Raw genomic sequence first — 26,897 nt, 5'->3', positions numbered from 1 at the left:
AATTAAAAAAAAAAAAAAATTGGGTAATCATTGCCAACTTATGCCCTCTTATCAAATTGTATTTTTTTTCCTGTTTTTAAAAAAAGAGGGTGACAGAAGAGCTAAAACTAATTCGGTTCATTATTTTTTCTCACACTAATCAGAAATTTTGTTTTACTCATGGTTCTATTTTTAAAAAGTTCCATGGGAAGCCACTATATTTTAAGCATTCAGCTTTTTACTAATTCGACATTTCCCATGGGTCTATCGCACGCATAGTGCCCTCTTACAAAATGTGCTGCAGTTCTATTGTCTTTGAGCAGGATTCATATGGGCTAAACATAAAAGCTGCTCAAGGCAGCAGTTTATGATGGACACACAAGAGTTCTAATCCTGCCTCTGTTTACCAGCTCTCTGACTTTGAAGAAGCTGCTCAACTTCTCTGAGCCCTATCTTCCTTATTTCTAAAATGAGAGTAATTTCTACCCAACAAGGTTGCTGAGGCAGTGATGAGAACATTCACTACTGATGAAAGTAAACCATTTTAGTCAAAAGATAAAATAAAAAAATTAACATATCCACTATATGTTAATGAGGTTCCATGTATTCATTTAAAATTAAATCATGAGGCCCTTGGGTGGCTCAGTCCATTAACCGGTTAAGCATCCGACTCTTGATTTCGGCTGCGGTAGTGATCTCAGGGTTGTGGGATCAAGCCCCTCGTTGGGCTCTGCTCCAAATTCTCTCTCCCTCAGCCCTTCCAACACCCACCTGCATGCTCGCTCGCTCTCTCAATAAAATCTTTTTTTTTTTTTTTTAAAGATTTTATTTATTTGAGAGAGAGAGAGAAACAGCATGAGAGAGGATAGGGTCAGAGGGAGAAGCAGGCTCCCCGCTGAGCCGGGAGCCCGATGTGGGACTCGATCCCAGGACTCCGGGATCACGACCTGAGCCAAAGGCAGTCGCTTAACCAACTGAGCCACCCAGGCGCCCCTCAATAAAATCTTTTAATAAATAAATAAAATCAGGAAGATGCTACAAATATAATGGGGAAAGGAAAGGCAAGGCGAACATTGTGTAGTTTTGTCACACTGCTATTCTATAATAAAATATATCAAATCATCAATTATAACCACATTAAGAGTCTATTTCTCCTATATGGCACTATCCTCACACCTGCATTTTAGCAGCTTCTAATTAATCAAGGTGCTTTTTCAACCTCGGTCATACACTGGAATCATCTACAAAACTTTAAAAAAAAAAAACAAAAAAACTATTGCCTGAGTCCTAGTCCCAAAGATTTTTATTTTATTGGTCTATTATGAAGCATTGTACCAGGTTTTTCAAATTATGCTGATTCTAACATGCAGCCAAGGTTGAAAATCACAGTTTCAATGGTGAGAGATAATCTGGGGCTGCAAATCTGGCATCTGGGACCCTTGAGAGGGGCCACATGCTAAGGGTCTGGGCATGTGAAGACATCCTGCAGGAAGACTGTCTTTTTTACAGATGCATTTTCAGATACAAGTGATGTCTTCCCTCCAAAACCTTCAAGTTACCCAGCACTTCAGAGAAACTGTTTACTGGCCTGAGGAGGTCACTCTCAGGCACAGTAGTGCCTGCTGGAGTTGGGTCACCAGGTAAAGGAGAAAGCCTGCCCTGTCAGTCCCTGCTTAGCTGTCTGCCAGGCTGGCCTCTGAGGGCTTACTCCTAAGCACACAGTAGGCACTCAAAAGCTTGCTAAATGAGTGAATGAGAAACACAGTGGTGTTATGTATTTAACCAAAGGCATTATCATCAACATCACATCAGATGGTCCATCCACTAAATGGGTCTTTGACCTGACCCTCCCCCATAGCAACCATGGCTAGCTGTAATGAGTCAGCCACGTTTCTACTACCTGTAAATTGACTACACTCAGACAACATTTTATCCCTAAATGACCTCTCCTCCACAAAGTTTCTAATTTGCTTAGTGGCATTATTAGGAAAATCACCACCCATCAATTAGAACGTGTTTGAGGTAAGCAAAATTTTACTATTAATCTAAGGAAGATAATACGAAAGGAGATATTTGCTGCAAAAGGGCTGCATTTCTAAATCCACTATAGTAGATGAATTAGCATGTTGGCACTGGAAGTACAAGGGAGTTAGGAACTTGAGCGATTTTCACTTTAAGGTGTTACTGAATACTTACAATATATAAAGGTTTCACAGAGGATACCAAGATAGGCAAGGCTCTCCCCCCCATTCTCACCTTCCAGCTGTGTGGTGTTTCACTGTTTAATTTTAGCCTCACATGTATCATGTGAGATACTCATTTTCCTCTCCTGAAAGGGAGATATGATTTTTGAAGCTGGGCAAGGTCAATCAGCAACCTCAAATCAAAAAAGCAGGTAGGGAGTAGTAGACAAGATTTGAATCCAGGACTCTCAAATGCTAAGCTCTTCTGCACTCAATTCACAGCTAGTTAATATATGAACCCAGACCATCTTCAATATGCTTGAAGTATAATATAACCAGGCATTTTCAAAGAGGGTTCTACCACAAACTGTTTTGAGACAGTTGTCCACTGTCTCAAATTCCTGTACTTCATGTGCAAATATCAGTTTCTGTATATATGAATTTCAATATTATTACTCATTCCTATGACAAAGTAAATTGTATCTTATATAGTGACCACTTCACTTCAGGTTATCCCGAGTGCAGATTTTTAAAAAATAAAAGCAGTATCAAGTCAAAATCAATAAAGATTATTTAGCCAGGATCCGCTGTTTCCCACTCTTGTATTCATCAGCTAGTAACAGTCATAAACCACCAGGGAAGGCTTGGAAACCAAGCATCATCCATCCATACCATCCAAATCTAGTTTTCAAATCATTCTGAATTTAGAATGTGCATATTGATAATCTCAAAACCAAGAATCCTTTCTTTAAAAAAAATTTATAAAGCTCTACATTTAAATTCAAGTATAAAGAAGCCCAACGTGATTAAAAGAAAACTGAACAAAATGACAAAGCTAAGCCCCTTCCAAAAAAACCTTCAAGACAAATAAATCCTATCTTTAAAAGCCAAAAGATTCCTTCTGGTTAACTGGACATCAAGAATAACGTCAACATCACTTGACCCAGCTATCCTTATAAGCAACCTGTGGTCTCAAGGCTCGTAGGGATTTTTGGAACCATTAATCCAAGCCTTGGTCCAACGGCCATGGCAAGGATTCTAGAATCCCACCAGGAGAAAACCACATGAACAGTCATATAGCCTAAGACCTCCACACAGGCACTGAAGACTCCAGATTAATGCCACACTTCAGCACATGTATTCTATACTCTGCGTGTGGTAATGCCTTCTGTTTTGCATCATCCTGTTTAATCTAATATATATGCCACAGAAGATTCCTTCTTCACAAGAGGTAGAAAAATGACGTACAGACTGCTCCTGGCATGAGAAGAACAGTGAGGAGCAGGCTCCTTAGAACCACAGTCAAGTGATCTAAAGCACAGAGCTGAAGCACTCCACAGGCGGGGGTCAGGGAAGAGGAAAGCAGGAAGAGTCCTTACAGTAACAAAGTGCTGGTGGGACACACAGTAAACTCCAGTTTATCCCAAACGGTGCGTAATTCAAAGCAGCAGCCATTCCCCTGCCATCTACATTGCTTTTATTAGCATACTTTAATTAAAAATTTAATTGCATATTTTAATTAAAAATACACAATCTTCTGGACCCATTTAATTCAAAGGTCACTTTATTTAGTCTTTTCTATTTCAAATTACTACCAATGTGCAGAATATCAAATTATCCCCTCAGGTTTAAAGGTAAAGGTAATATACTTCCATAATTCTTGATCATAAACCTGGTACGTTAATTTTATCCAACTAATATTAAGTGAGACCCTTCTCAACATGGAACTGTGGAAAGTAAAATTCTGTATTACAAAAAGCCATCCCACGTATTTCTCACCCAACACTTAGCATTCATTTGTTCAGCAATTGTAGAAGGTCTACTTTCTGCTAGTCCCCAAGGACAAAACGTTCCTCTTCATAAAAACCTATATTCTAGGGCTCTGGGGTGGCTGTCGGTTAAGCGTTGAACTCTTGGGTTTCTGCTCAGGTCATGATCTCGGGGTGATCTCAGAGTCCTGAGAGCAAGCCCCTCGGCAGGCTCTATGCTCAGCAGGGAGACAGCTTGAGGTTCTTTCTCCCTCTCCCTCTGCCCCTCCCCCCCCACTTGCTGGCATGCTCGCTCATGCTCTCTCTTTAAAATAAATAAATAAAATCTTTGAAAACAAAAACAAAAACCCCTACATCAGCTAGAAGGAGACAAAAGAACAAGCTCCACAGTGTATTAGAAGAATATAAGGACTAAAGAGATAAAAGAAGCAGAGAGGAGAGAGTGGGGGAGAGGGGTCAGGGCTGCTATTTATATAGGGTGGGCCTCATCCAGAAGGTAACATGTGATCCAAGACTTGAAGGAGTAACTTACAGTCTAACAGGAAAGCTTTGTAAGACGGACTTCAGTGCAAGGGGTATCCCATAGGGGTATCCTATCCTGCCAGTTCTAACAGCTAAATCTGCCCCTCCTCCCCACCCCCCTTTGCATTAGCACAGATCCTCATGTATTATTCTAAACTGGATTATTGCTACAATACCCTAAACCATCAGTCACCCTTTCCCTAGACTCCTGTGAACTCCTAAACCAGCTGTCCTCCATCACGATGTTGCCCAGATGATCTTCCAGTTATGCTCTGGTTTCCAAGGTTATGTTCTGGTTTCCAAGGTGGTCATCGGCTTCTTGCTTACTTCCACTATTCCTCCACACATACCCTAAAATGCACATTCAGTTCCCTGGGCCTGGAATACACATCTCCAACCGGCCAATTCCCACATACCCTTTGAGACTTTCTCTAAGACCCTTTCCCTGACACAACTTGTCCCACTCCCAGTATACACTGTTCAATGTGCCTCAGTCCTTCCACAGCCCTTATATTATATACCTTTATCTTACTACACATGGGTAGTGAGTCAACTTGGATTACCATCTCCCCACCCCACTTTAAACTGTTGAGCAAGGGCAAACTGAGCATAGTTCCTGGCATAGAAAACCCTAGCAGATTATTAACTACACGTTCATTGAATGAACAAATGAGCTAATGAACAAAGGAACAGCCATCTGCCTTTCAAGAAATTACGGTTTAGAGGAGAGATACCCTGCTCCCCATGTCCCTACATTGTTCCAGAAGGATTACAGAACAAAGGTGTTCAAATGTTACAGTGTTCTGTCCTTATAAGGGAGTGATGTGAGATGTATTTTTTAAAATAGTTCATGTAAAATTTTTCATGAAAAATTTCGACAAATACCATTTAAATGAAATCTCAATTTTAAAAAATAATGTCACCTAGAGTAATTTGATAGATTTACATAAATCTGTTTCACAAATCTGTAAGTATGAATTATAGGATGTCAGCATATAATTTTGTTGAAAGTGCTTTTTCACTAATATAATTAAGTCTGCCGAGACTATTCATGTACAAGTCAAATAAAATGCAGAGTGAATTCTGTAAAAACCTGGTAGTTGAATCAACAATAAAAGGTGACTATGCTGATTGATGTGTATCTATTATTTCATTTAGAGCAGCAGCAATGTTTTATGAAATAAAAAAGGACAAAAGCAGCATGAATCTTTTCTAAATCCCACAGCAGAAACAGGTCACTATGGTCCTCTCTGACAAGCAAGACTATTTGCAATCTCGGGTCTAATACTGTAATACTTAAAAAAAAAAAAAAAAATTAAAAGATTCACTGTCTCCAAACGTTGCCCAGTACAAAACTTCATCTCCTAACAAAAAAAGCAAATAATGTGAATTAAGAAAACAAGTTTACTCCGGGGGTAGGGGCGGGGGTGCAACTTCTGGTTTTAAAGACAGACCTGTCCCTTTCTCTCATTGTTAACACCCTTCTTTCCTCCTCCCCAAAACACGATAGAGTTCCAAATGTGTTGTGCTTCTTCAGATGCACTTTCTGTTCTTGGGCATCGGTTGTGTGTGTCTGTTCAGACAGGCTGTGCACTGCAACTCTGGCACCAAAGCGGGGAGCACCAGACTTTCCAAAGGAGCTCTCTTCGTATCTCGGATCCGATGTGTAACAAAATCGTGTGGATACCACACACATCAGGGGAAAGGTTTGAGAGAATCTCAGAGGAGAACAGAGGGATGCAATCCTCTCCAGTCACGTTTTCTCTCCAAATTTTAATTCCTGACTTAGCCTGAGTCTCCTCAGATGCAGCACGCCAGTTGCAGCAAGACCTTTCATTTATTTTTTTTTTTTAAGATTTATTTATTTATTTGAGAGAGAGAAAGCATGAGAGGGGAAGGGTCAGAGGGAGAAGCAGACCCCCCGCTGAGCAGGGAGCCCGATGCGGGACTCGATCCAGGGACTCCAGGATCATGACCTGAGCTGAAGGCAGTCACTTAACCAACTGAGCCACCCAGGCGCCCAAGACCTTTCATTTAAACACTCAACTAACTCAGGTCAAACTAAACAGGTCCTCCTAGCTGCCCTCTAATGAGGAAGATCAAATTGTGAGGCAGAGGACTAGTGAGATCCTATTACCACAAAACAAGCCAGCCTCCCTGAAAGCTCAGAGCATTTTTACCAGCTTCCCAAAGGACATTACCAGGGATTAGCACAAGGAAGGAGAATTCAACCTAGACGCTCACATAATACAGAAAACAGATGGCTCACTCGAAGACTTATCTTCCACCCAAATGTTAATAAAGCTGGCCTAAGACTAAAATGCCCCAATATTTTAAAAAAGGTTTTAGGACTTCACAGATATACTGAGATAATAGAGAAGAGTTTAAATTGTAACTTTTCTGCTGAAATCAAAGTTGTAAATAGTGATCATTTGGTAAATATTACCTAAGCAGCCTAATTCTAAAGGGAGCTGTTAACATCCTCAGTACCAAGGCACTTTCCTTTCAAGTTAATTTTAATGGCCATATCTGTCCTCTGATTATGGAACTGGTAGAGCTCTATTTTCCTATGGTTCCAATCCCAGTAATTATGAATCTGCTGGCAATGCAGCATGACCTTGCTTAAGTTGGTCAAACTGTGGATTCTTAATACATCACAATTTCAGACAACATTAAGAACTCCCACACAATTCGGTCTTAGGCTATGGAGAACAGCAACAGCATATTAAATTCGTGAGTACTGCACATGGGTACTAAGATGTCTTGCATCCAAGACCAGGAAAATTAGGAAATATGATCTTTATCCAAAGTGAGGAAAATAAACCAATTGTTCCAGCAAATACATCTTAGAATAAGACTTCACGTTGGAGGTTCTCTGGCCAGAGACAGTGACCCATTGTAGCATCGCAACACCACAGTTAAAATAAAAGCCAGCTCTCATTACTTACTAACTTAGGTAGTTGCCCTCAAAGAAAAACCAGCAGTGCTACCTTAAATATTGGAACTGCCCCCATAATGAGAGCAAAAGCTAAAATACTGGCAGGTGGCTAGAAAGTCAGACACTACAGTTCAAAAAAACAAAAACAAAAACAAAAACAAAACACCTAGCAACTTTGTTAAAAAAACAACAACAACAACAACAACTCTGAGCTAAGGCAAAACTACTTTCAGCAGATCTAGGTCTGCCTCCACATTCTCATTTCTTTATTGATTAACTCTATACAAATTTCTTTTTTTCGTGTTTGTTTGTTTGTTTGTTTAAGTAGGCCCACATCAAGCATGGAGCCCAACACAGGGCTTGAACTCATGACCCTGAGATCAAGACCGGAGCTGAGATCAAGAGTCAGATGCTTAACCAACTGAGCCACCCAGGTGCCTCTATGCAAATTTCTTATAATTCTACACACACACACACACACACACACACACACACACACACGAGTTATTTGCTTTATCTTATGCTTTCCTAAAAGGCAATGGAGTTGTTCATGTAAATATTATTTGAGATGAGGGCAAAAGAACTGTATATCTCAAAATGTTGTGGTCAAGAGAGAAATCAGTTAACAACTGCAGTAGTAAAAAGGGCATCTGCTGTTGCTTGCACTACCAACTGGTGTCAATCTATGCACACATGTACACACACACTCATATGCACACACACTGGTGAGCAGTCCATCAAAAACCAATACAGCTTCTTAATGTGTTTTTCTCTTTGTAAGACATTATTTTTTATTTAGATATTGCAAGAAAAAAAATTTAAATATCCTTAAACACTAGAACTAGCTCAGTGGCCTTTGAAACTGTGTCAAAGAATCTCACAAACCACTATGATGAGCTCCCTGTTTTGTCCAGAACAATGGGAAATATTAGTCTACAAATCCCACCACTTCCACCTGATTAAAAAAGAAATCTTGTTAAGAGATAAATTTTCTTCTTGAACACATAACAGTTTGTGTTACAAAAAAAAAAAGAAAACAACTCATCCAAAAGTTAAAAGCTCACCAGCCAAAGCCTTCCAATACAAAAAGCTCAGTAAGTCTATGGGAAAAGTCTGTTCCTACTGGTCCATGACTGCTTTTATCTAAGCTTTCTAGAAACAAACAGTACCACTGCCTAATTATAAACTGGCATCAAGCAACTTATAAGTCTTCCAATACACATACTCATATTTAATTCTCACGATAAAGCTCTGTGTAGATAGATCTGTACCAATTTCACATTTATAAATTTGGAGGCCCAGATATGCTAATTAACTTGCTCAAAGGCACACAGTTAGCTGGTTAATGGTAGTTAGGTTTCTCCAAAGCCAGGGTTGACCTTTCCAAAGTTGGTCTTCCCGGCATATACTTCACTGCCTTTGGCCAAGTTTGGGAATTACACTGAAGCAGAGTCCCGTATATCCAAAGGTCACATGTTTTCAACCAGGATATTCATAATCTCCAAACACACCTGCAATTATTTCCTTGTTGTCATGTAATCGATTGATTGGAACTTCACCATTCTTTCCTAATCCATCAAGACACTATGTACGAAAGAAAAAAAAAAAAAAAACTAGAAAAAAAAAAAAGGAATGGCATGCTGCAGGTGCACAAACCATTTAAATCCTCAAAACAAATCCATCATTACAAAACAGATTAGAGATAGCCACATTATAAAAAGATTCATTTAAAACAGGACTTGATTTGCATACTCTTTTTCCAGAAACTCAGAAAGCAATTCTTATGGCTAAAGCCAAACATGTTTGCTACTGCCAAAATTGTCTCCCACACAAGACACTTCTCTCGTCAGCAGATTGCATTGAAATGCTTTTATACGCACAGTGTGGTTTCCTAGCTGAAGAAAAGCAGGTGGGATCAATACCACATGCTCTCTGCCCTCTTTAGATCTTTGCTCAAAAATTTAAAGCATGACAGTAAATAGGGAGATGCAGGCACCTAATGAATGTGGAACATCTATAGTTAATCACTGGAGTTTCATGCTCAACCAGCACAAACTTGCAAAAGATATATTTAGTTGGCTGAAACACAGAAGAAACTTAGGAGTTTCTTGACACAGAAATAAGGAAATAGGCATACGGAGAAGAGCTAATGTGTAGAGAAAGACAGAGGAGATGGTTGGACCAAAGGCATGCTGAATGCTGAATGAACAGCACGTGGTCTGTATAGAAGGAAGCCGACTGTAAGAACAGGGGTGCCCCACATGAAGGTCACTAGTGGTCATACTGCAGCATGCACCAAGCAGGGAGGGACAATGAAGTTAAAAGATGAGAGAGAACTCTAGGGAGGTTAACTTTGGAAGCCTAGAACAATCAGGACATACAGATCTAAGACCAAGAAGACCATTGAGGAAGAAATTTTGATAAGCCAGAAAGGGGATCTGACCCAAATGCCTTTCATTCAAATCCCCAGAGATCTCTAAAAAACAAAAATTACAGGATAAAAACCCATGACCTCTTTCACAAGTCCCTACAAATCTGAAATGGCTAACCTTCCTATCTATTCCTTATTCTCCTAGTCCACAAAACCTTTTACTCATGCTACCCTTCTCTGAGCCTCTACTCTGACCTTAGAATAAGCATGATTAACTGGACCCAAAATTGAACTTTTGGACCACCTACAACACCCAAAATTGAACTTTTGGACCACTATTCTTTTCCTTCGGTGGGCCTTCTATAATAAGGGCCAGGAATGGAATCAAAGGCAAACCCTCCTACCCCAGTAGCTCTGTACTTCCATGTACCTTCTTACCTTCCTAACACTAACAAAAGACAAGGAACCTTCTGAACCTTAATACTCAGCAATTAACATAGAGCACCAACCCAACAGCCTCTCTAACATTCATTTATTATGCAGCTAACAGATATGGGTAACTCCAGCCATCAAACAGCAAAACCCAACTTGACTACCCAGGGAAGACTTATGATTTTCCAAAACCTCCTTTACAAAGCTGTAAAAATTAATATACCTGAATCCTCCCCCCGACCCACCCCCAGTTAAGTTGCTCTTATGGGTGGAAAGTGTTAATAGTACCATAAACAAACACAAAGTGTTAAATCTTATTTTGACATTTTGTGCAGCTAACACAAGGTTATGCATGATTTTTGAATGCACGTACATGCCTTAGTCCTACACATACAAATGGTGATACCAAGTCAAAAAAGAAAAAGAATAAGAGGGGAAGGCTGGGTCATTTAAGAAGGGGACCCTGGGGGGCATGTGGCTGGCTTAGTCAGTTAAGCGTCAGACTCTTGATCTTAGCTCAGGTCTTGATCTCAGGGTCATGAGTTCAAACCCCGTGCTGGGCTCCACACTGGGTGTGGGGCCTACTTAAAAAAAGCGGGGGGGCGGAGGGAGACCATGGATAGCATCACATCATCGTCTGGAAAAAAAAAAAGTTTCAAATAAAGCAAACCATGTATCATTTCACCTTCTTATCTGTATCATTGATAAAGTATACTCAATATATGTAACAAGGCTTTCACTTGGGGACAACTTTTCACTTTAGTTCATTTTATTTCAAAAAAAAAAAAAAAGACCATAATTAAATTAGAGATATTTTTAGCAAAGACAAAGGTAGTAAAATTCCAAAGGACATCCACTGTCCCCAACTGACACAAAGATTTACGTATAAATAACATGTGATTTTCCTTTTGTGCAGCACATTTTGTTTAGTTTATATTTAATAAAGAAAGGCATTACCTTTTCAAGAGGATATGAGGAACATGGTTGTTCCCCACCTTCCACCCCCACCCCCGGCAATAGTCACATAAAAGGACTGATTTTTATACTTAGGAGAAATCCCCAAACAGACCAATTGTGTTTGGTCAGGTTAGGGTATAAATGCTGACTATAAAGGAAACTTATTTAAATACTACAGACACAGCTTCAAGGACCTCAAGAAAGCCCTCTCTGAACCAGTAAGGAGAAAACATCCTATAGAGGAAGCCAGTAGTACAAGGTGAAAGTTTAAAAGCTGCAGGTCAGATGGGAACCATGGCTACAAATTAAGTCCAAGAGGTATCCAGACAGAAATAAATATCCATTTTGTTTTTGCTGAGGGACAGCTATGTTACAGCAAACCACTCTGAGACCACAGGGCAATTTGCCTGCCAATTAACAGATGGCTTCTAAAAAGAAATACAAAATGGTCTGGCTCCCATGATTGGCACATTCATATCACACATAAACATCTCTGACAAAATAACCTAGTTTGAAAGTTGAAAAGATTAACTATTGTGATCCTCCAAATTTAAAATTCACACAAACACTTTAATTAAGAAGCAAATGCTTAAAAGATTTTGCTCAATGACTCATTAGCACACAAAAGTGATGTGTCCCTGTCCTCATCAGCATCACAGTAAATGCACCATCACAATGACCTCGAGAAGCACAGAGGCTGCTCTCTTACCACTGACTAAAAAGTATATTAAAAAGGTAATATGCAAATCATATACTCCACAACTTAGTCCATCTGACCACTGCTGCTAACTCTGGACACAATTTCCCCCATGAAACAGGAAAAACCTAAACACAAAAATAACTTTTTTTTTTTTTTTTAAGATTTTATTTATTTTTTAACAGAGAGAGAAACAGCGAGAGAGGGAACACAAGCAGGGAGAGTGGGAGAGGGAGAAGCAGGCTTCCCGCGGAGCAGGGAGCCCGATGCGGGGGCTCGATCCCAGGACCCTGGGATCATGACCTGAGCCAAAGGCAGACGCTTAACGACTGAGCCCACCCAGGTGCCCCCAAAAATAATCTTTTTAACTTACTACCATTTTATCATCTCAAGTACCCACGAACCTAAAGCAAGATGGTGGGAAAAAGAATTTTATTCAACAAGTGCACCTAGGGTGCCTGGCTGGCTCAGTTGGCAGAGCATGCAACTTGATGTCGGGGTTGTGAGTTTGAGCCCTACATTGGGTACAGAGATTCCAAAATAAATAAATAAAAGAAGTACTAGGTACCTACACTTTTAATTTATCTTAAGGACTTTTTTTTAAGTTTTTTTTTTTAAATTTCTTTGAGACAGAGCTAGAGTGAGTGAGCACAAGCAAGAGCAAGCGAGGCTCAGAGAGAGAGGGAGAAGCAGGCTCCCCGCTGAGCAGGGAGTCCGACACCAGGCTCAATCCCAGGACCCTGGGATCATGACCTGAGCTGAAGACAGACGCTTAACTGACTGAGCCACCCAGGTGCCCCTATCTTAAGGACTTTTAAAATGATGCTTGCTTTCATCTGCTATTACTGAAGTTACCTGATTACATATCTCAGGCTCACTCTTAGGGAAGATGCTGTGTTTTTAATAAGGACGTCTGATGTGAGAAGCAACTTCTACAGACAGAACTCTTAAGCTATTTGGGTCACATCACATGGCAACTCCGCAAACATATTTCAAGATTAGGGCAAAGAAAGGTGACATAAGGCATCTCATTCAGAATATCCATCTTTTTGCCAAAAGTGTCCCTTATAGAAAAGGGGGCTGGGGGTTTAAGACCTCCTGCTAACTCAGCCCTAAGATGCACATCTGTGAAAGGATACCTCATCTGTGGAAAAAAGCTGGGCTATATGCACTGTCTCATAGTCATCCCTGTAACTCCACCATCTACCTTGCCCTTGTCAAGTAAATTACACAAATCAATTCTTACCAGAACATTGTAATCAGTCATGTTAAAGAGCCTCCTAGGCTGTAGAGTGCTATACAAAATGGTATGTATTCAAGTACAAGTACACCACTCAGATGACAATTTCACTAAACACAAGTCTTTCAGCTCATTCCAATATTCAATAACCTTTAGTGTCAAGGAGTTTTCTTATGTTGTTGCTGACAATTTTTTCCTTGCTATTTATTTATAAAGGAGCTGGGGCCTAAATAGTATATATTACAAACTAATCTCCTTTATTTTGGGAAAACTTGAAAAATCTTATGTGTGGTGCCAGATCACTTACCAGTCAAGCCTTATCCCCAAACATAATGCAATGTTTAAAATAAGGGCTTATTCTAGCTGTCCTCATAAACACCAACATTATTAAGGTAGTCCATTTATACCTAGATTATCAATCTCATTTTCCTCAAGCAAGAATATTTTCCCTAGCAAGAAAACATATATATTCACTGAAATGCATCTCTTTAACCCAAAGCCTTCCATACTGTACTTGGGTTCTTGAACTCCACTCCTCTCTCAAAAAATTACATCTGAGACTAAAGGAAGTAGAACTTATACTGTGTTTAAAAAGCTTTTTCTCCTATAGACAGCTGTAAATTGTAAAGGTGTAAAACTTCAGATACCTCTAAGATTAGTTGAATTGAGATAAAGATTGACTGGCTCTAAGCAGCATTCTTCTGAAGAAAGGGAGAGGGACAAATTCTTTTTCTTAAGCCTCTAGACTATGAAAGATTACATTAAACATCAATTAAACAATTCAATTATGCTCTTCTGTGCTACTGGAACATCTTCATTTTAGTCCCTGCACTCTTGAAACATGGAAATTAACCCAGTATTTCTTCTTATTCCCAGCGATTCTCAAGACTTTTGATTGAATATCCAGAAACAAAAAAAAAAACCTGAAGGTTAATCATAGTGATAACTACATGAGCTATCATATCTTATCAAATGATAGTTCTCAAATTTAAAATCTTACCATCAGACATAATGACTTCCCAATCTTGCCTGTTACCCCAAGACCCTGGATTCCATTATTGCTCACAGAGCTAACTTACCCCTTCACTTTCACTCTCTGTAATTCTCATATAAGTTAAAAGAAGGGAAGCAACACTTCCCCTGCTTGTGTTCCCTCTCTCGCTGTCTCTCTGTCAAATAAATACAAAATAAATAAAATAAAAAAAAGAAGGGAAGCAAAATTTCTACGGAAACACAAAATGACCAGGAGCCATACTAGACTACTACAATCCCCGAAGGAATTTTGTTTCTTCTGAATGCAGAATCTACAGGCTAATGAAGGTGTTATTCAAAGACTTTCTGTATCATTTCCTAAAACCTATTTGATACCCTGGCCAGGCCAGGCCCCTCCAGACCCCCATGCCATATTTCCACTAAAAGCTACTTGAACAGATACCCCATTCTAATCCTTTAAGCTTACATAAATATCTTAACATGTTGCAAGGTGAGAACATAAAACCAACTGGATATTCTTTCAAACAATTACAGTTAGAATTCTGCATCAGGGACTAGTTAAAGATAAAAGTACTCTAAAAAGGAAAAAGCTAAAACTAGAATTTGATTTAAAAAAAACCAAAAAACCTGAAGACTGTCCAAAATCACTGATACTGACAATGTAAACCACTGACTCAGTGGGACAACTAATTTGACACACCATAACCAGCCTACTCAGATCCATTTAAAGTGGACTAAGAACAAACTAAATAATTCATTTCAGTGGTATGAAAAAAGCCCTCAGGGACTAGTACCAGGGTTAGGAAAGAGGACTCGGAGAACAGTGCCTTGGAGGCCACTGCGTTATTGACCCAGTGGCACCTTAAGACTGGATTTAAAGCATCAAAATGTGAGGAAATAAAATTGTTCCCTCAGGCTCCAGTGACCTTGAATACAATGAAAGGACTCTGGTTTGCCTGTTTACATGCTGCTCTGCCTCCTTTAAACCTTACTTCAAAAGGAGAATTTAACTTTCTCAGGATAAAGCCGGAAGGTCAAACAGGTTGTGAAGAGTCAAGGACAAGACCACATCTACCCTACAAAGTAAAAAAATAACCAGATCTGTCACCTCAAATGCAGAAATGCAAATTTCTGTGGAGCTGGACAGGAGGTTGGGGGTGGATTTGTGAGCCATATACACTCCCCCTTCAAAATCAAAGCATTATGTAGAAAACAGAGTTCCAACAAAAAGTACAATGATGAGAAAAGAACTCATTAAGAGCTAAAAATAATCTCTAATTCACAATATGCATACGGATTTAACAAAAAAAGGAAAACAAGATGTAAAATTGCATCTGCTAAGTTAACCATGCCCTCGTGGAAATCGCCACCCCCCCTTACACAAATCTGTAAAGTCTGTGATGACTGAATAAAAGCAAGGCTTTAAATGTTTTCAATGAATATTCCAACAGAAAGAAAACAAAGGGATAGCAATTTTTTTTGGAAGTCTCTGATCTGCTAACACTATAGGAATACTGGGCCTTTTAACATCCAAACACACAGGCCTCTGCATTTCCCTACCTGAATGTCTGATTTTATGAAATCAGAATATTTGGTAATAGTATTTACAATTTATATTAAAGGGGTACTACCTTTTTTTTTTTTTTTTTAGTTTGTGGACTTTTTAATATCACAGCATCAGACTTTCAACATCTGCAAGTACCAAAAAAGTTAGAGGATTTTCTCATTATCTGTAGGCAAGTAAGGACAGAAATCTTACAAAATGTGTTTGAAGACAATTACAAGAAGAAACGACTTTGGTTTCCCACACCCATGTAAATTCAGCCTACTTTTAAGGAAGAAGATGTCCATAAAAGTGAAAACAAGCCTCCGTTTTTACCTAACCAATACCTCATGACTCAATTTAACAACCTGCTGACCTTCCAGGCCAGTAAGAGTCCACTGGGGAAGCTCAGCTGAGAGTACCTTCATATTTTAAGTCAAGCTCATTCATTCTGAATAACATGCACACAATACCACACAGAGCAGTAACTCCACACTCCAGCACTCTAGTTCATAGAGACTGATGTATTATCAGTAATCATCTTTCTGGGCTCCCAAGTCCTGTCTTGAACTTCCTATCCCACTTTGTCCCACTTCTAGAAAATCAATTATCTTGGTCAAATCACCTAGAAAGCAGAAAACAGAACATTAGCTTCAGGTTGTTCCCACATCGTGCCTGAGAAACTAAGAATTCGAAAGCAACAGATCTATTTGAAGAACTTTTCAAAATTGGTTCACCTAAGGAAGGAAGTCTGCAATTGTCATAACTGAATGTGTATTAACTGGTAAGAAGGGGATAGGTAAGAAGGGGATAGGATAGAGAGAGATGCCTGTGTGCTACCCACTTGATAAAAGAAACTCCCTTTGGAGTCAAATAGCTCATATAAGGCTACATTACAAGGAAGTGGCTAGACCGGGATATGAACCCAAATGTCACACATTCTTTCTAGGCTAAAACCTCTAAAATAGCCTCATTAGGCCACCTCTCTAGCTGGGGAGTAGCAGATAGCAGGCGGTTTTGTTTCAATGTTAATCCTAAGAACTAAGCAAGTAACAACCCTAGTGTACATAGGGGTTTGGTAAATCCTATTACCACTGCATTCAAGCCCGTCTCACATGGAAAGATACAAAGGAGTGCTATGAACACAGTTTAAATCGAATAGCTCCATCTTGCATTTGTTTCCGTGAAGGAGGTATACAGAGTAAGAATCTTTCTTCTTATTTAGAACAATGTAGAATGATCCTCCATTAGTTAAATACGATATATGATGTAAGGCTGAGTACGTTAGATCACAAAAAGATAGTTTTAACTGAGGATCTGTTTCTTCACAATACTTGGAAGAGCTGCCAATGCAGCTTTACAGCTTTAAAGCTTCTCAGAATATAGTTGATGACAGATACCATCACCAATAAAAGGACATTCAATGGTGTCAAAATATTGACATTGTAAAACTTTAAAAAGCGAAACCATGTTTTAAGGAGTAAAACATGCTAACTAAAGCCACTGCATAGGCCTCACAAATCAAACGACACTCACAAGGAAAATGCCAGGAAATATTTTTTAAAGCTGACCTTTTCAGTTGAAAAGGCAACCTCTGAGGGTTTCCACAGCTCTCAAAATTCAGTACTAGCAATGCACTCCACTGAAAGTCAATTAACTTAGAACAAGCTTGGAAGAAGCTGGTGAATTGTGAAGCACGGTTTTAGCTTCAATGATCAACTCTTCTGTTCAGGAAATATTTAAAAGGAAATGTTCCAACAGGTACAAAATCAAAATGCTTTGCTCTATTCATAATTTTGAAAGCTAAAAAACAAAGGCTGATGCTAAGGTAGTGTAATAGATAAGATAGTGAAATAAAAACCATCAAAAGAAAAGCAGGTTGATTTTGTATTACATAATGGAAAAGGGAGGGGGGAGAGTCAATTTCATAGGTGAGGAGAAACAGTATTTGAACATTCTATGGATTACAGAAGGAAGAAGAAATCCTGTATCAGAATTTAATTGCTCTTTATCTTCTCCCATTTAGTTCACCATCTTCTTTCTCTTCTACGTTTTTCCATCATTACTAGGACAGCCACGAAATAATAAATTGAAAGTGGTTTCTACTCTATGCTACCAATCTCCTGGTGCAGAAGTAAACAAAAACTAGAAAAAAAAACAGTGTGAAAAGATCTGGAATAGCAAACAGCACACATGCACTCACACTTGGCTAAATTTTAAGAGGAGGACTCCTTACAGAAGAACTTCCTGTGTTTTCTATGAACTGGAATACATTAACAAAGTTTATGTTTTGTACCAAATTAATAAAGGAATCAAGTCAAAGGCACTCAATGCATGCTCTTAATCTACTGACAAGACAACCATGATCAATCATTCTAGAAGCCCCAGTGACGATATGGGTCAACAAAGCACAGAATCAAAACTCATAAACCTCATTTACACAATAGGTTCAACCTCATTTTCCCAGTAGATATTCTTAAAAAGCTGCTGGAAAAATGTGTAACCAGCTCTAGGGAGCTGCAATACTTTTCTTCATTTCCTTCTAATGGAATAAAGCATAAAGTAACACAAATATCAACATCAAGAAATCAGAGAAACTAAAATCCAGATGATTGACAAATTAATCAGCAATGGTTTTGCTCCAAACTTTTCTATATCCTCAAGATAGCTGTCTTTTCTTCCCAGCAACTAGCCATTTCAGGATGCATTACCATTGGATATCCAAAGAAGAACCTTTCTGTTTAGGTTTGCTAACTGAAAGTTAATTTATTTCATGGTAAAGGGGTCCTAAAGAAGATACCACCCCAAATAATGCCATTTGGCCTACAATTATTTTGAGCTAAAGGCAATTAATAATCAACAGACACAGAGAGTTCTCTTCCCTACCCTTTTCTGCCTACAAAAAAAGTCACAAATTTCCCTTGTGAAGAGGTACCCTGCCCTTGTGCCAGAAAGAGGAGAGCAACTCTCACCACCAGTGATGGAGAGCTGGCACCAAAATGTACAAACAAACCTTGCTAAAATAGCTCAATACCTTCCATTAGTTTCCCCCATGTAAGTCCTGGTCACTTCCCCACAATTTATCAAGCCTCAGAATCCAAACCCCTTTTCCTTTGGTAAAATGGTTTAAGCCCCCAAGTCTAACCACTTCTTTGAGTTTCAATTCTCTTTTTTGAGCTCCAGTGCACATAAAATACTAATAAAAATTATGTGCCTCTCCTGTTAACCCCCCCTCCGCCCCCACCTAGTTTTATTTGAGATAGAGTTGACATAAAACACTGTCTAATCTATCTTCTGTTAGGTTCAGTCCCTGGGGGCCTGTGAATTAAACTAAGAGAATTAAGGAAAAGATTTCCCTCCCTGATAAGATAAAGAACTGTATTTAGTTTCTGATAAATTTTAATTTCATCATCCTGAAGTTCATCTAAATTACTCAATGCTGACATTAAAATTTGTTCTTTAAAACACCCTGAGTTCAAGGTTTGAGTGGAAAAATGAACATAGAATTTTAAAGTTTTTCCCCCAAAACTTTATAAAAAGCTTCTATACTGGTAACAAATTTTTTAAATGACTGACTAGTCATGACCTTTGAAAATGGACAAAGGTGCAATTAAAAAAGTTTCTTCAGTACCACCACAAAAAAAAAAAAAAATTTCATTTTATACAAATATCACTTTATGCAAATTTAGTCACTAAAATCTAAAGATAGGGGCGCCTGGGTGGCTCAGTTGTTAAGCATCTGCCTTCAGCTCAGGTCATGATCCCAGGGTCCTGGGATCGAGCCCCGCATCAGGCTCCCTGCTCTGCGGGAAGCCTGCTTCTCCCTCACCCACTCCCCCTGCTTGTGTTCCTGCTCTTGCTATCTCTCTCTGTCAAATAAATAAATAAAATCTTTAAAAAATAAAATAAAATAAAGATAGCCATATTCAAATGTATTGTATTTCACAGTTAATACATTAGGGACCACTAAAGCATTTACTAGTAGAACCAAGGTGCCCTGGTTTTGTGAAGACTTGAGCACACACCAGCCTTTCTGCTAAATCTCTAATTAAGCAGCACTCAGAGTCTGCAATGTGAGGTGTTTATTAAGCTACCACCAAACACCCACCCACTCTGCCCTCTTCAACTACATGTCTGAAAGAATCAGAATTCTTAATCTCTTGATAGTATGGACACCCAACAGCTTGACTTTAGGATTTTAACGGACACACACAACCACCTTCTCAAATTAATGTTCATCAAAACAGCCTGAGGCTCACTGGATTGACTTCATCACAGTAAATAAATGCTATTAAATTTGAAGGTATGGATTAGAAAAACAAAATACCACTTACTGCTTAAATCCTGAAAAGCTAAGAACCCTATTTAAAAAGGGGGGAGGGGGGAGAAAGTCTCTGTTACCATAGGTGGCATTGTGTGTTCAGAGGTAAGCATCCAAGAAGGGACCCTGGCAAAGTCCCTCCCTGGATTCACTACAGTTTGTATTTGTTTGGGTCTTTGTTTTTCCCTTTTGTCTGAAAGATTCCAGCTGGCAGCTGATGGGGTCAGCAAAGGACCCACCTCCAACAATTCCTAGAATAATAGTGAAGACATCACACCAAGATAAAAAAGAGCATCACTCATTACCTGAGGTCTTATCTAGCTCTATTAAAAGAAAGGAAAAGTAACAATGACAGAACAAGCTATCTTGGAGTTTTGAAAACCCGTTACACATGTGCACACACACACACACCCTTTCAGGGACAGGTCAGGTGTTCAGTAAAGACAGAGCCTAATGACTAAACATCTCTAGTCCTGCACCCCAGGAGTTAACGCATCAGAAAACACCGCTAGGGAGGGGACAGCCCCTGAAACTCAGTTTACCGTAGGATCAGGCACTGAAGTTATAACAACTCTCCCACCTAATTCCAGCCAGAGTTCAGGTAAACCTGGGATATCCTGGTTCTATCTCCCTGCAAAATATTCAGGAAAAGTAGGGGATAACTCCCAGGTAAATGGAACATTCTGGGCCCTACTTCAAAGATTCTGATTCAGTAGGTCTGGGCAAGGCCCAGAGAGCTGCATTTCTGGTAGTCATCCCAAGTGATTCCAATGCAGGTAACTCCAGTGACTATATACCTCAAAAGGCGGATTCCCAAAACTGCTTGCTTGCCCATCAAAATCACCTGGGGAGCTTTCTGACAACAGATTCCCAAAGCCTTCAGAATCTATATTTTTAAAAACTCCTTCACATGAGGATGGGCAGCCAGATTTAGCAATCACTGAGCTAGAGTATCCAAATTCACAACTACAGACTACAAAGTTTGTAGAGAGGCATGGATGTTCTCCTTCATTTTATGTATCCGTCGGTCCTTGACTCTCAAAACTCTCATTCCCCTTCTGAAGACACACCCACCAAAAACTGCCCCTCGGTGGATCTGTACAAGTTATGTGTCTCACTATAAATTCATCAGTTGGTCCTGGGTTAATTTTTAAAGAGCTCTGGCCTCTAACAAAAGGCAAGGAGGAAATATCCCAGGAAAGAAGCAGAAAACCAGAATTCTGGTCCCTGCTCTACCACTTAACAGCTATGTGGTCTTGGACTATTCAGTCATTTAAACAAACCTGGGCTTCAGATCACCTGTTAAGTGATAGAGTTGGCTAAGGTCACCTCAAGGACGTTTCTGATTCTAACATTCTATTACTCATTCCTTGCATCATAAAATCCGTTTCACTCCTCTAGAATGCAGCATCAGCAGGTGTCAAGGACTCTAAAATGCATAACCTCAAAGAGATGGACCGACATCAGCTGAACTGTACAAGCAGCAGTAGCTTCTCATAATTAATGTCTATAGACAGGAAATGGGATGAAGCATAAAGCTGGGCATGAGCCCAAAGAAAGGGCCTGAAAAACAACATAATAAATAGAATTTAGGCCAAAGAGAAGGTTACTATATTTACTACTGAAGAGGTGTCTTAATGTATTTCTCTAATCTTCATCCTATCAAAATAGTGACATTAATTTGCCAACAACAACACAATCTAAAAATTATATACTCTCTTTTAGGACTGAGGAAAGAGGCACATACTTTCCTAACTAGATTTTTTTTTTTTTTAACCTGAGATACAGTTTTCTAATTCAGTATTATTTAAGCAGGGAAAGATTAAGAAAAATGAAAAAGAGCAATTAAATGTTCCTCCCAAAGAGTAATCTCATAGTTTTCTTACAACCAAGAAAATTAATGCTCACTTCCTACAAAATCAGAATACAAAGAGCTGGCCTGGTAACTCCCCAGGAGGTAGGATAAATTGGATAATTAGACCAAGGAACTCAGACTTGACCCTACAAATGTGAACTGAGAAACCACATAAACTGGCTAATGCTAAACACCACAGGGCAGGGTCCAAATCCTCACAAATTCAATCTTTCTAGATATGTTAATAGTAGCTTTTAGGAAGATATGCCCAGTTGGCAAAGTACAACCATTCAAAACCCAGTTTTAGAAATCTACCATTTACTATACTATTTTGTTCAATACAAATATTTACTATGAAACTCAGAATTTAAAAAAATATATATTTAAATTTATGCTCTGAAACTAAGTCAGACCCTGTGAACACCATTTTAACCCATACTAAGAATAAGATGTCAGCGGACTATGTCAAAACCAGGTTACTAGCCTCTGTATTCATTTATTTACCTACTCACTTTTTTATAATACATAGTTCATCATCATGGATGTTCGTTTATGAAACATGCTCATACTTTGATATAAACAGGTTACAGAAGAGTTTCAGAGTGTCTGATAATCTGTTAAATGATTTCAAAAGCTTTCATAGCAAAAGCTTTTATATGCTTGATGGAAATCTAGTATTGGAGGGGCACCTGGGTGGCTCAGTCGTTAGGTGTCTGCCTTCGGCTCAGGTCATGATCCCAGGGTCCTGGGATCAAGCCCCACATCAGGCTCCCTGCTCAGCAGGGAGCCTGCTTCTCCCTCTCCCACTCCCCCTGCTTGTGTTTCCTCTCTCGCTGTCTCTTGTCAAATAAATTTAAAAATCTTAAAAAAAAAAAAATATATATATATATAGTATTGGGGAGATATCCCCCAAAATGAGTTCTGTGGTCAAATAAGGCCAGAAAACTAATTTCTTTACTGCAGGATTTTAATGTATGGTTTCTAATATGCTAATGATCTGCAGTTTGGCTCTTAAATAGGAAACTATGAAGGGCAGCATTTCTCAAACCTGCCTGTCAATGGAACATTTACTCTGAAGAACAAGTATGACTGTGTCTCTTGGAATGAAGCTTAGAAAACATCTTTTGACCCTCCTGCCCACTGTGGATTTTCTTGGTACTCCATTTGCTTACCAGAGGTTTTAAACAGAAATTTTACCATGGTGAGAAATTTCATTGGCTCCCTCTCACTGAAAAGACAATGGTGGGGGATAAAGGAAATGGACAGCAAATATTAATGCACTTTGCCAGTATCTAACCATATACTTCAGATTACCACGCACTGTGGTTCCATTACCACTGTTTATCACACTAAAGACAGGGAGACAAGGGGTATGAAGACACAGAATTCAAATTTATTGCACCATAAAACAGCTCTAGTAAAAGACTTATGAAAGAATAAGATAATTCAAGATCAACCAGAGATGAAAGATAAAAATCTTTGAAATGTTTTCTGTGGAAGATGCTTAATACAAAGGATGTAAGATTTGCTTCGTATTTTTACCTACTCACACTATCATAACAAAAAAATTCAACATTTATATACCTAGTTCAAGTTTTTATTATTGTTGTTGTTGTTTTAATGGTAGAGACAGTTACTAAGCAATCAAACCAGAAATCACATCATTGATGTCATGGCCTTTATACCATTTATCACACAGTCATTTATGTCAAAGAGGTTGCAAAATTCACAAATGAAGAAGTGGTTTTGCTAAAAAGATAGTAATAAAATTTTAGTGTCAGGACAAATGTATTAAGAGCCATCTGTTCTCTACATTTTTCAACTTCTCAAGAACTGTCTATAAATTTCACGTATGCTGCTGACACTGATTTTGGAAAAAGAAATGGAAAAATATTCTCCATTTGATTATCAGTATCAAAAAAAATCTTCCTGATGATATTGTGGCGAATATCTAAGTAACATAACTAGTTAAAATGTAATTATTCAGTATGGATTGATGACAGCTATGTTTTACTTAGTTTTTACTTAAGTATGTTCTCTCTGTGAGCTTCAATTTCTAGCTCAAGGAAACAGGATTGTGAGGCCAAGCTGAGGTGATAGCTCTAAGAATGCCCTCACTCACCTCGGAGGCAGTAAACCCTGCTGTCTTGATAAAAGAACAGCTAAAGGTGCTATCTCAAACAAAGTAAAAATGATTGCAGAAATCACCTAGTGTGACCCTTTTCTTTGCCCTCTACCATTTTACCAAGGGAGACCTGAAGCCAAGAGCTGACTTGTCCAAGGTCACAGGACTAAAGTTCAGATTCTTGGTCAAACTCTTCTCACTGCCTTTAGGTATTATTTGCCCATTTCAAATATTCAGTTTTTATAGTTTGAGTTATAAGCCATGTAAAGCAACTGAATATACATCACTCAAATTTAACAGTAACATGAGAAAGTTAGTCTTCCTACACTTAACTTCATACATTTTCAGTGTTTGAGAACTACAGGAAATATTAACCTTTGTATCCCAAGAACATGCTCAATTAGGTTTTGGCTTATTCTAAATATTTAGTTGAATCTTACAAAATACTAAGGATATTTTCCACTACCCAATGTTCAAAATGTAGTATCAAAGGTCAAATTACCCATTCTTTCTTTTTTATCTTTATGATAAGAGGAACACTCATACACCACTTTTTCCTTTCCTTGTCAAGAAACAGAACATAAGATCTTGCTACATTCAAATGATATCAGTGCAAGTATTTATACATTGACAATGTGAATATTACTATTTACTCTGTCATATGTATTATAAGCAGAACTACACAGACTTCAAGGAAAAGACATTTTAAGAGGTTTCTTCTTCTCCCAAACAGAATATGCTTCTTATAGCTCATTGTTAAAATGCTAAGTCACATAAGAACAGGGAACTAAAAACTAAAGGTCAACATGACACTTTGTCCCAGACATACACAGACTTCTAAAACCATTTTCAGAGATGTTATTGTACAGTACAGGGTATATAAAAGTCTAGTTATAATATATACTGCCCATAAAAATATTTTATGTTTTAAAAGGAAAACAAAACTCTTAAAACTAGGTTTCGTGATGCTGATGTATTCAGTAACAGAGAGAATACCTAGGTGGGTAAAACTGCAGCACTGAATGATCTACAAGCAGTAAACTTACTATTTTCTCACACCGTGAAACACAATCCTTTAAAGGTGAGTAACCTGTATAAAACTACATACCTGTTATTTTGTCCCTTACAAGCTTACAGGACTCTATCTCACCGATGCTCCCAAAGAGACTCTTTAGTTCCTCCTGTGTCATGTTCTGAGGAAGGTAGTTGACTATTAAGTTGGTCTTGCTGTCCTCTGTGTTCCCAGAGTCAACTGGTGAAGAGCAGTTGTTGTTTATGGTGGTTGGACCATTGGCTGTGTTATTGCAAGTTGGCCCATTAGACAGTTGTGTTTCCATGGCAGCAATTACCTGCTAAAAACAGAGAAAACAAGAAATGTCAGAATTCATATTTCACAAACTATTAGAGATTCCAACCAAGAATGTAAATACTTGTCACTAAATACGAGTTGTTCTGCTGAAATTACAATAAAGCTTCAACAAAAAGTGTAACACCTACGTTAATTTGTACTTCATACATTAAGCTAGTCAATTTAAGTTCACAAGTATACTTTCACATACATATTCCATACATGCACATAAAAAAGCACACTGTAAATGTTAAACATTCTCTAGAACCGCATTTTGGGGTCTATTCACATATCCTTACTCACCTGCAGTGTCCAAAGACCTGAGGAAATCTAGTACCAAAGGGCATGGAATTAAACCCTGACTAAAATCATACTACAAAACAGAAGTGCTTAACATGCTACCAAAAAGACAAACCAAAAAATGGTCTTCCTAACTCTGAAGAGATTTTCAGTTAGCCTAAGAGTTTCAATATTCTAAAACTGACAGACATCCATTAACTTAAAATCAAGGAGCAAGAGTACTGTAAAAAATATAAATTTGTCAACATGTACTGTTTTGGTTACATATTGGAAATGTTTTTGATTGACAATATCTTCTACCTCTTCTGTTGGTAAGAAATAAGAAAAATATCAGATGTCAAATGTTAGGGCATGAAAAGGATTTGTAGGATAACTTGGAAAAGAAGCTATGAGTACGTAGTGTACCTTGTAGAATCTACAAGCCATTCTTGTCAACCTTGGCAGTAAAGATCACCAACAAGGCGACTGATCTACAGCATCAAAATAGAATCCCCAAACAATTCAAAATGGCATTTTGCCTTGATTCTAACTTTAAATGGGAAAAAAAACAAAAACAAACCCAAAACAAAAACTTCTCCAGTTCACCAAAACAACTACATAAATATTTCAACTTTTGCAAACAGACCAGCCCAAGGAATTTTCATTTGAGCACATAAGCCTGTTGAAATGCAAGTAATAAGGTACCTATAAACTCCAAATACAGGACAAATAGCAGTTTTGGGGAAAATGGCCTCAAACTGTTCAGGCTACTCTAAAAATCTACTTATTAAGCAAATTTGGATCTAGCTTCCTAAAAATCAATGCTATGCCCTTTGAGCAAAAGAGTCACAAACCACAGCCCCAAATTTTCGAAAAACCATCTTCTGATAGCTATATACTTTGGACAGCCAAGATTGTGGGGGAATCCAAAAATCAAAGCATCACTGAACGAATTATCCTTCATATTTCATTCAATACAGCTCTCATCTCCATAAAGAACTACTTCTCAAAACTGACAATTCTGAATTGATGGAATGCTAGTTTTAGGGAAGTTCTCTAACATATAAAAGGCAAAGAATTTGAGGCAAAATTTTTAAAAAGCAAAGTAGAGGGAAAGAGTGTTACAAGAGAAAAAAGTCTTTTAAAAAGCATACTGCCTAAGAAAAATAAAAGGGCACAACAGTGGATAAGCATACAGGAAGAAATCTCTACTGCCAAGAGATGTTTATAAAAGGCGGCAGCATAGGATAGATTGAGACTGGTCAACTGACCAGATTAAGACTGGTCAGACTGGCAAGAATGCTATCGTGCTATCGTGATTAAAAAAATAGACAAAATCCAGACT

General features: G+C 38.5%; 1 protein-coding gene across 7 annotated transcripts in view; it reads right to left on the bottom strand.

Moving 5' to 3' along the window:
* Positions 1-26,897, bottom strand: part of ELAVL2 (ELAV like RNA binding protein 2) — a 138,749-nt gene that overhangs the window by 39,197 nt on the left and 72,655 nt on the right. For 4 of the 7 annotated variants that reach the window (XM_035016542.1, XM_035016536.1, XM_035016538.1 and 1 more), the window contains exon 2: positions 25,034-25,277. In XM_035016542.1, coding sequence (XP_034872433.1) covers positions 25,034-25,262 — 229 coding nt within the window. In that variant the 5' untranslated portion in view covers positions 25,263-25,277. Of the gene's footprint in view, positions 1-25,033; positions 25,278-26,897 lie in introns of those variants that run through there. The other 3 variants (XM_035016537.1, XM_035016539.1, XM_035016543.1) reach the window with 2 other exon arrangements.

This window comes from Mirounga leonina, unplaced genomic scaffold, assembly GCF_011800145.1.
Source record: "Mirounga leonina isolate KUSES-001 unplaced genomic scaffold, KU_Mleo_1.0 Mir_170, whole genome shotgun sequence".
Lineage (NCBI taxonomy): Eukaryota > Metazoa > Chordata > Mammalia > Carnivora > Phocidae > Mirounga > Mirounga leonina.
This window is presented reverse-complemented; position numbering and strand designations above follow the sequence as displayed.